At 41.6% G+C, this 10,943-nt stretch overlaps 1 protein-coding gene across 1 annotated transcript; it reads right to left on the reverse strand.

The window, feature by feature from the left end:
• Nucleotides 1–1,068: 1,068 nt before the first annotated feature.
• si:ch211-11n16.2 (zinc finger FYVE domain-containing protein 1) lies at nt 1,069–10,163 on the reverse strand. The gene is made up of 12 exons (XM_040131781.1): nt 10,047–10,163; nt 8,982–9,263; nt 8,165–8,387; nt 7,777–7,994; nt 7,567–7,673; nt 6,579–6,687; nt 6,254–6,351; nt 5,846–5,963; nt 4,912–5,082; nt 4,483–4,675; nt 3,447–3,545; nt 1,069–2,851 (listed from the first exon to the last, which is right to left on the reverse strand). The coding sequence occupies exons 1-12, from the start codon at nt 10,161–10,163 to the stop codon at nt 2,619–2,621; spliced, it is 1,968 nt and encodes a 655-aa protein (XP_039987715.1). The 3' UTR covers nt 1,069–2,618.
• Between the last annotated feature and the right edge of the window lie 780 nt (nt 10,164–10,943).

Genomic DNA, 10,943 nt, shown 5'->3' on the forward strand with positions numbered 1-10,943 from the left:
TATTGCAGTGGACACCAGGGACCATGACCTTAAGATATCCTTGAACTGGAGGTCGCAAGGAAAGGGAGAGAGAAAGAAATTATATTGGAACACACCTGTACAGTATGTACAGTACCTGTCACTTGCTACACTGAAAACAGTAGCGTTGGATTTCAATTCTGTGACTCAGTCAATCAGTGATGGAAATATATTTACTGCCTCCGAACAGAAACAGAAAGAGAAAAGAGAGCTGTTAAACTCTGGAGGCAAAGTGTTTCTAACTCATTACCAATATGAAGCGTTAATATAAAAACAAGAGAATGAGCTGTTCCAACAACAACTGGCTCGCAAACAACCAGCCCTGCAGCTCACAGCCACAAAACTCAAAGAAACGGACACTGCTCATAAAAGTTTATACGCAGGATATATAATAGGATTACATGAAAAAAAAACTTATTTACAAAATTAATTAGATTAAGAAATGCTAAATGCAAGGAGCAGAGGATATGAAAACACTGTCCGTTAAGACACAAAAATGTTTCACTCCTTCAGTCAAGTATATTTCCCAACATGGCCTACAAAAATTTCATGAGTGAAGCAGTTCAAAGCACATCTGCAGGGTGAAGATAAAGAAATATCTGCACTTTATATCCTCTCTTAACACCAGCTATCATTTTTGATTAATTACCTCTAAGTTAATCATTATTTGTGAAAGTTTTTAAAAATTTTTATATATTCTTGTATTCCATTGTCATACTCGCTCTGTCCAGAATCACCATATATGGTGCACTATACTTATCCTATACCTTTTTCTTTGTGTCCAAATTCTGAGAGAGAAATGTATTCAAGTGTACTTGGCATGCACACTAATTTCTGCGACCAATCCCATAATTCAACGCACTCCATTTTACAGCCTCAAATATGAGTGTTGTGTGACACTATACCTGTCAATGACAACAGAAAATAATGCTGATTCATGGGTGTTTGTAATGTGTACTGCACTAATACTACTGAGTGTCTATTATTTGGGGAGCAGTTAAAGAGTGAACAGGGGGGGGATTTCAGACACAGCCACCGTTCTTATGTTGAATCATAGAGTTACTTTTGCAGCAATGTTTAATATTCATTAATGAAAATAAAGGATGAATGGGTATTAGTGAGAAAAAAAGGCAGTGACTAAAGACATTTACAGACACCAAATGTCCCTTAGTTTTCTTTATTTGGATGAGACTGGTATATTAAGGAAAAAAAAAAAAAGATTGTCCATTGCTGGATTTCACTGGAAAACATCTTTAAATTTGAATTGTTTTTTTCTAGACAGAGAGAAAAAAGCATAATGCATCCAGTACGTTAGACAGAGAACCTCTCTTTGAAAGAAAGTGTAATTTTCCATCAATGTGTATATGATTTGTACTTTACATTGCCATTGATTTAATATGAGTGCCTTTAAAAAAAATCAAAACATCTCAACAGTCCAGTCTAGTGCAGGTGTTTTCATAATATTAAGAAATCTTTCTGAAGCATCAGTGGCTCAAGACAGTGCCTACTTACTATAATAACCTAAGAAATGTAAGTCTACGTCAATACACAGGTATTTCCATATGCTGGAATGTCTATAATGTGTTATGCTACAGATTTTTTCTTCCTATCAATTTCACCATACTGTAGAAACAACTGTAAGAGTTAGAAAAGCAAGGCTGTGAATGACATAGCTCTGTAATTAGGCACAAATATTCGCATCAGTTCTTGCACAAAAACAACTTTAGGGGCTACAGAAATGGGAATCAAGATTCCCATGAAGGCACATAATGCTGTAGCTCTTGTTTTTACACCTTGCTTCACTTTTCTGCCCTGAGTAATGCAGACACATGCAAAGCTACAGCTTTAACAAAAGTCTGAACTGCTCTGGCTCTGTTTCTACCATCTGTCCATAATTTTCATACTCCTCCTTGCCAGGCTCTGCGAGTCAGCGTGTTGTCCTGCGGAGGATAAAATCACTTCACACACACAATCTCAAGAGTCAAATTAGAAACAATGCGAGTGGTTGTGATGGCTTTGTACTCTTTGAAACAGAGAGGTTTAAAAAATCTTTTCAACTCTAAAATCTCTGACTTGTTCTTCTTTCATTTTTAGCTAACACCTTCTTCAGGTCGAGAATAGGCAGCCTGCTGCAGAGCGGTGCACACACAAATAAATGAGCAAGGAAGACTACACTTGAGTGAAGAGTTCAAGCTCTGCTGTTATAATAATTGATAATTACCACCAGTCGGTTAAAAACATATGTCTAGATTTCCATTTGTCCAGTCATTCTTAGAGCAGTTTGACTGGGGCTGTAGTGATGATGATTGATGTTTCATAAGTGGTGCAGAATCAATCAGTCAAAGTAGGCAGATGAGATGGAAAGCAGATCCTAGGTCAGCGCTGATAAAAGTCCGGATTCCAGGTGCTGATCGTTGTGAGCATCTGAGCAGCTTGTCTTTTCACACAAAAACAAGGCTGATTCTAGTTCTGCCATTTGGTGCTGTTAAGTTGATCACCCTTGTTTTCTTGGAGCAGCAGTGCCAGGATTCACAGTGTTTTCGTGGATCAGCAGAGGAAGACTGACCGCACTTTTTGAGAAGTTCTCCTGGTTGTAAAACTCACAGACTGTCTTTATGTGCGTGGCAGCTGTCACACACTCTGACTGGGTGGTCCCAGCCTCGGGAAGGCACAGGTCTGATGTGTGTGGAGCAGGGTCCGCACACGCCCTGTCCGCAGGCCCTGCAGTGGTGCTTGGACATGACTGGGGTGAAAGTTTTAGAGCACTGGTGACACTGGGTGATGTCCTGGTCTGGCACCCAGTAGTCTGGTCGAGCCACATCCTTCACAAAACCTGAGGCGAGTGGACAGAACACTAAACAGTTAGTTTAAGATTTTCAGCAGCGACTGCATGTTTTTTATTAGAGTATAATAAGCATAACCTGGACAACCCAAACCTGTGAGACTGCTTCATATTATATACACTGGGGCTGGTGTGAATCATTTTACAGGATCCCAAGCTTCATTAATGTTTATGGAGTAAATCTCCAAACACCCATTTAAATATCTCAGATGGATGGATAGCATCTAGCCCATTAAATGTTTATTTATGGCATTAATTCCTTGCAGGTGAACCATCAATTCAAAGTGGCCCCATGGTTTAGTATGTCCACCTCACTATTCATTGTTATTAGCACAAATTTGGGGTTTGTTGCAACATGGGCAGGATTTTTCTCCCCCCAGCCATGTTTCTATTAACTTCCACTTATGTTTACAATTTCAACCAGTGATTGCATGAATGATACGACAGGCCAAATCAGGGTTTTTCTCTCTGAAAAACTGGAAAAAAATTATCCGACTTGTCAGAGGCCACTTGACCCAGAGATAAATGTGCAACCAGCCACAGAGCACTGACAGAATGTGTGATGGTAAAATGCAGCTGCACTCACAGAGAGGGTAGTCCACAGCTGTGGTGACCATGTCCAGTGTAGACTGAGCCACCTCCGTCACCCTGCGAGCTATTAGACCACGAGGCTCCACCTTGCACACTGAGGAAAAGAGTGTGTATGTGTGTGAGAAACAGAGAAATACACAAATGTTTTTGCAAAAGCAGCAATAACAATACCCACAATGCAGCAGCTAAAATAACAGATGCAATAAAAGAAATCACATTCTCCCTTCCCCCTGCACTTTGCGTTCTGCATTTCTTACATATTGAGAAATGGGCCTATATGTTTTGTTACCATTTTATTGCTTTCTCTGAATGAAATTAACACATTTTACAAAACAAAATTAAACAAATTGGGAAAGCCGGCTTAAACTACTGTTAAGTTCTGTATCTTTAAATTTCAAAGATTCCAATTAAAATTTCAAATTTCAAAGCATATTTAAATTAGCAGAAAAAAGGAAAGCTAGGAAATTAATTTAAGACAGGATACCTAACATATTTATTGAACCTGCTCTGAATTAAGGAATGAGTTAATATGCCTGTGAGTAAAACTCAAAGTGACCAAATAAAACAATACAGTAAAACAACATAAGATACAAAAATGAGTAGAGCTGCAACAATTTGTCGATTAATCCAATAGTCGGGAATTTGCTGCTTTTCTTTGTCTTACATTACAGTAAATTTAATATTTTGAGGTTTTGAACTGTTGGTCAGACAAAACACAACGTTATGTTATGGGTGTTTTTCCACTGATTAATCGATTAATATGGAGAATAATTAGTTTCATTAATCATCAGTTACAGGATTCATGCCATATACAGCAATCACAGTTACTTAATATAAAGAAACTGCCAACACTTGTGGCTGCATCCAAATGACAAAATCACAGGTGCTTTAAGACCTATAGTTACTATAATGGAGCCCTTTTCATACGTTTTCATGACTTACTATTTATCTAATTCAATTTTCAGCAATTTTAGAGTTGTGTTTTATACACAAACTGCCTGTTTGAAGTTCAGTGTTTGAATGTTTCTTACCCTGACTGTTAGTGTCGGGTGGCCCTCCCTGGCGGTAGCAGGCCTTACACACCCTGACAGGGCCATTACCCCAACCCCGCTCTGGCACTGGCATCCTATGGCTGGAGCAGGGATGGCAGAAACCCTCGCCACAAGATCGGCAGTGGTGCTTCCTCTCTGCCTCCTCGAAAACCTTCTGACAGCCATGACAGGCCTGAGGAAGACAGGGAGAAGAGGAGGATACATTCATGGAAGGACAGACATGATAATACTTTTAACACAGGCACTGAGTGAACAATTAATTGAGCAATATCAAACGCTTGTATGCTAACTTGCACTTGGTACTTGAATAATTCCCATGAAAGCAGGTGCACTGCATCAATAAGCCTTTTTGTCTGAACTTCCCTGCTGTGTTTGTTGTGTCTCTCAGTTTTAGTTTGTCCAACTCACAGTGATCTCTGTGTTGGGTTTCCAGTAGGGAGGTGCCACCTGGTCAGTGAGCCAGGCCGCAACAGTTTTGGTGGGGCCAGTGCTGTACTCCGACACAGACTGAATCACATAGTTCATCCCATCCAGGACCCTCTGGGCCGCATTCTGGTGGTTGGTCAGGAAGGTGTCCGACTGAAGGAAAGAGAGAGGGATGGTAAAATGGTGCAGAAGATTAAAGGGGAGATACATGGGGTTATATAGTCAACAAGTAAAGTGAGAAAGGGAAGGAAGGGAGACAGATGGAAAAAACAAGGCAGGGAGAAAAAGGTCAGTCAGGGAATCACTACAGTACCATTAGATTAACTTTACTACGGCTGTGAAAAACGCTTAAAACGTATCACTTTTGCGATCTCAGTCTCTTCCGTGAAGCTAACCACACACCAAACATCATGCAAGATGTTGTCAGTTTAACAGTGTTACATACAGTATGTTGCACATTAAACATTGTAAGAATGAAACATTCAGCATATAATGCATTTAATGACCCAACAAGAAACTCAAAAATCATATAATCTCAGCATCTAAATGTTTTGGTCTGGCCTAAAGGAATTATTATGCTGGCCAACACTACATATTTTCATCCATCAGATGCTTAAACAAAAACTTTGAAATTAAGTACTCTTGTTAGAGGCTGACAGTGTGTAATACCAAAAGATTAGTTGGCTATAACATGCTTACATTTGGAGTTAAGTCCATAAGATTGGATAGGAGAATTAATTAAAAAAAAAAAAAAAGGCGTATATTTTAACCTGCAGGTCTATTTTTTAAAAACTGTTTGTGAATATAGATGGTCAAATCCAATCCAGATTGTGTCTATCAGGATTGATAGGAGATACACACGTTTAAAGTGTGTAAGTGGAAAACATTAAAAAAAGGGGCAGGTTGGAGCACTCACCCCCTCCCAGACATGCTTGACCTCAGATCGCACCACACTGCTCTCAGGGTCCTGGTTTCCCATCCAGTACTGTCTGCTGCGGTAGATTACACCACAGCTACCACACTCCAACACATAACTGACGGAGGCAGGGGAGAAGAGGGACAAAGGGCAACAGACAGCTGATAAGACATGATAGGCTGAAGGGCCATGACAGTGAAAGGTGTGTGTGTGTGTCTCTGTGTGTGTGTCTGTGTGTCTGTGTGTGTGTGTCTGTGTGTGTGTGTGTCTGTGTGTGTGTCTGTGTGTGTCTCTGTGTGTGTGTGTGTGTGTGTGTGTGTGTGTGTGTCTGTGTGTCTGTGTGTGTGTGTGTGTGTGTGTGTGTGTGTGTGTGTGTGTGTGTGTGTGTGTGTGTGTGTATTTACCTACCCTGACCAGGCATACTTGGCCAGCCCAAACCATGGGTTGTCAGTGGAGGCTGACGTCTTGGGCACAACAATCACCTCTTTGCCTATTTCATAGCACCGCTAGAAACACAACACACAGATAATAATATAGAAAATATATTAAAAATGTATAGTATCTTATTCTTTTGTAAGCTACCACGTAAAGAATAACGAGAAAAAGAAAAACGGACCAAGAAACAGCATGAAACAAAAAGTACAAAACCTGAATAGTTGAAACCACATTAAGCAACATCATACTTTGAGCTGTTAAACTGGCTGACAATACTAGTGTCAGGTGTCAGTCTTACTTTACAGATGAGGACCTTGTTGTTGTACTGGTGTGCATACTGGCAGAGCCCATCAGCCATGTGAGAGACCCTGTCTCTCAGATGGTTCATTCCATTTTTACAGCGAATGCTGGAGGCGAGACAGAAAACCAAATGGTTCAGACAACATGACAGACTTCAGAGGCAGGTTTTGTAGAAGTCTGAACTATGACTTTGTTAATGAGAACAAATGTTATGATTTCTCCCACGAGCTATCCTCTCAGCTTTTCCTGAAGAAGAAACACAAATAGTAGGGAACTTCCATGCCTCCATTCCAAAAACGTGGAAAAGACATCAAATTTTATGAGTCCCACTGGAGAGACAGTTAACATCCACCAGGAACAACCGTAGGATTTCTATTCTCCATCTGGCAAAATAAGCCTTTGACTGCTGTATGAAGATTCAGCAGAAGAGGGATGTTCCCTAACTCAAGTATTTTGTTTTGTTACATTTAGTCAAAAGTTAATAAGATCCCTGTCAGACATGTTTTAAGACATAGACAAATCTCTGCTTTGAATAACTATTTCGCCTGATATGGTTTTTCATATCATCCTTTTCACCATGTCTTGAAGGCCGGATGAACAATACTATTCTTTGTGAAACAGACTAATGGACAGTCGACTGGTGTGCGATGAGGAATGGGGGAGCTGGGATCACCCATAAAGCATCCAGCAGTGAACAACTGCTGTGTTTTATGAAACTGAAAAGGGGATTTGGGAAGAAAATAAGTGTGACTGAACAAGGTAAGGGGTGAGAAGTTTAATTTTTCACAGGTAGAGAAGAGTGAAATGTCTTATGTCTGACCGAACTAACTGACTTTTTTTTTCTTTTGGACCCATGTTTCAGTCAAAATCTTTCCAGGTGTAAGCCAAGCTAAAAATTTCAGGCCCAATTCAATCTCTAGAAAGTATAAAACCTGAGGACAACAAAGAGACTGGGTACTTGCTAACACATTTTTGTAATGACTTACTTGCAGCTGAGGCAGACCGCAGAGCAGGTGAAGTACTCATCTGGGAAGAAGGAGTACAGGGTCACCTTGTCGTCAGACAGTTCCCCACAGAAACGTTCACTCAGGGCCTGGGGAAACAATGAGCAAAGGTTTCTTCACCTCTCTGATACATTTCTCTAAAACTTTACCTTCTATTTATTTAATACCAAAAGGTAACAGTAAACCACTTACTTCCAGCGCATGAAACACTATCCCAGGCTGGCGGGGGGAGCGTGTGTGAGTGTTCTTCACTTGCTGCCTGACGGCCTCCAGCAGGCTGTTGTAGTTTGTGGGAGGCCTGATGGTCTGAGTCCCTACGTACTGCACCGAGCTGAAGGCCTCTGTCCCCAAGCTCAGGTCGTGAAAACGCTTCTGGAGCAGCGTGTCAGCATGGCCGGCCATCTTGGAGTCTACAATGGAAAGGAATACAATTAGATTTTAGTTGCATAACAGGAACCACAGAGCAAAAACCCATAAAATACATCCTTTAGTAAGGCAAAGGAGTTCAGTATAAACCTAAGGTGTGTTATTGTGATCACATGCAGTATGCACATGCATTTAGTATATTTCCTTCCCCTACCCTGACCCAGCAGTTGAGTATGAGTTGTCTCTTGGAAGACGATGACGGCAGGCCCAAGAGAAGAGAGGGGAACGTCCAGACCACAGCGGCTGGAAAGGGCCCTGAGCTCTGGGGTGAAGTGCTTGAGGTAGGCCCCAGAGGCACTGCTCAGGAAGTGGAACATGTCATTGTGGAGGCGTTCAGCTCGTGTACGATAAACTACAATATCAGACACTGCCAATACCTGGAAGAGAGGAGAGTAGGTGTATATATAGAAAAGACAGGGGTTTTGAACACGTAACTTCTATTAATTGAGTGAGGACAATTAATGAAAGAATAACAGTACCTTGTAAATCCCAAAATTCACATCACACCTAACTATTTTATCAGCCAACCAAATTTACAGGGACATATTTGATGTGTCCTTGATACTCCTATTTTGAAACCAGCTGTCCCATAAACAAGCACCCCTCTCCCACCTGTTTGCTGATATTGCCAACATCACATGGCATTGGAACTACACTGTGTCGGGGAAGAAAACCGGAGAGGAAAACTTGAAAGGCTATAAGGCAATTTAGGATCTATTAACAAATTACAGGGCCTGTACAAGATTTCTAAAGATAACTTATAAAAGTGTCTGAGTACAAAAAAACCCACTAGCCATGGCCAAAAAAGATCAGCACCCCTTTTCTCACCCTAATAACAGACACCAAATGTGAAGCGAACTGTTCATTGATTGATGTGCAGGCAAAGTAGTATTCACAATTTACTATTTTATGTAAACGCATTTAGCTATCTTTTAATTCCAACAAAACCAACCCTGGATCACATAATTTACCTTCAGTAGCAGTCGCATTCTCTGGTTCTGGTTGGCTGCAGCTCCCAAGAGGCCCTCAGTATCCAGTGCGACCAGGCTGAGGGTGGGGTTATAGGCGGCCCACACTCCCACCGTACAGGAGCTGGGGGACTTTGAAGTGTAGAACACACTCTCACCACCGAATAGGATGTGGTTGAGGGTGTGGGACTTGCCGTCGCCAGTGTTGCCAAAGATGGAGAGGACCTTGACACCTGCAACGTCCCCACACCCTAGTCTGTCCACAAACTCAGACTCGTCACGGACCTGGAGGCAGAGGAGGAAAAACACAAAGCACAGCGCCGCTAATGTACAGAGAATGGATTGCTGGGCCGATTTAACATAATATCACTGGCTCCCCTGCTGACTTCACTTAATCAAGGGAAAACCTTATTGAATTTGTGCGATCAATGCAGCTTTGGATGGCAAGAAGCCTTAACATACAACAAAACAAAGAGCTGCGTTATCCATAGTTATCGATGAGACTATTTATATTCGGCCCCAAAAAAGAAAAACAATCTTTAAAATGGAGATTGTATTCATTGCCCATATGCTGCTAAGGCTTCAGCGCTCCCAGAGCAAACACTAAGGACTAAATTGGCTGTGCATACATCCCAGGCTACGGGCTACTGCTATCTCCCTGCGGGTCAGCTGTACTGTATGACTCACCAGGGACTTTCCTTGTGAGACACCAATTTGCGTTGTAGTTAATGCCTTTCATCCCTTTTAGGAATCATTAGCCCTCGTTAGTGAAAACACATCTTTGGACTTAACACGGTCAACGTAACAGGCGTAAGTATTTGTCACAGTAGCAAAATAGGGGGGAGAAATCTGTCACAAGCTTACTTTATTCGGTTGATAACATTAACCTGACCTTGGCTCGGTGTTTTGTAAGCTGGTTGGGCTCATTTATCGGCACTGTAACTGTTAGCAGCAGTGACAATAGATAGTTAATGGCCTTCATTAGCCTGTGCGTTGTCTTCTTCTTCTTCTTAGCCTAGCAGCTAATTGTTAGCAACCCTTAGCTCAGTTGACGTTAGCTAACTTTACCTGCAGGTTTTCTTGTTCATCCACCAGCAGGAAGCTCCGGACATCGTCTGGACGCTCCTCTGGCTTCATTGGACTGATCGATAAACTCTCCATTTCCCTCATCAGTATTTCGGACATCGTTGTTTAACTGCTCAAGACATATCTGTGACGGCGAGAAGCAAAACGAAAGTTCAACATGCCTCCAGCTCGTCTGTCAATCAAAACATCAGCGCGTGTTCTGCTGACGCTGCGGGAGGAGCCAGGGAGGTGACGTAAGACGCACAATGTGTACGTTTGGTTTTGGTCGACGCGTTGGCTGATGCATCAGCACCACCGTGTGGCAAAAATCCGGCATAACATACAACCTGACATTCAGCAAACTTAAGAAATCATGGAATAAGAAAGCACAAAACTAAATGAGATGACCTCGCAGATCCATAAAGCATGCGTGCCTTCTGTAGTGGATTTTTAAAGCTTGGATTGATTACGCAAACCAAACAAAATCCAGCTCCATACATGTGTTCCACAACCTAAAATTGAAAATTATGCGTCCCCTATTTTAAAACAGCAAGTAGCCTAATTCGTAATCACAGTAATAGGTCTACACACGGAATCAAAGTTTCCATTTAACTGTCACGGTGTGTTTTATTGGAGCACTGCTACCGTGTTAGAGCTGCTTGCTAATGTTCATTAAATATTTGTTAGCACAGATCTATAAATATCACATGTCACTGAATGGCTTCAGAGCGGCGCCACTGCTAACATGACATGGAGAGAGAAATTCCAGCATTGCTGCTCCAACAGTCCCTGCTGAGCTCCATCCGACCTTCCCTCCTCCCTTCCTTCCCACAAGGATAAAGAATTAAATTAAAGAAAACCTAATAGTTGAAATCAGTCGTAGTCTGGTATAACTCATTC

Source organism: Xiphias gladius, chromosome 7 (assembly GCF_016859285.1).
Source record: "Xiphias gladius isolate SHS-SW01 ecotype Sanya breed wild chromosome 7, ASM1685928v1, whole genome shotgun sequence".
Lineage (NCBI taxonomy): Eukaryota > Metazoa > Chordata > Actinopteri > Istiophoriformes > Xiphiidae > Xiphias > Xiphias gladius.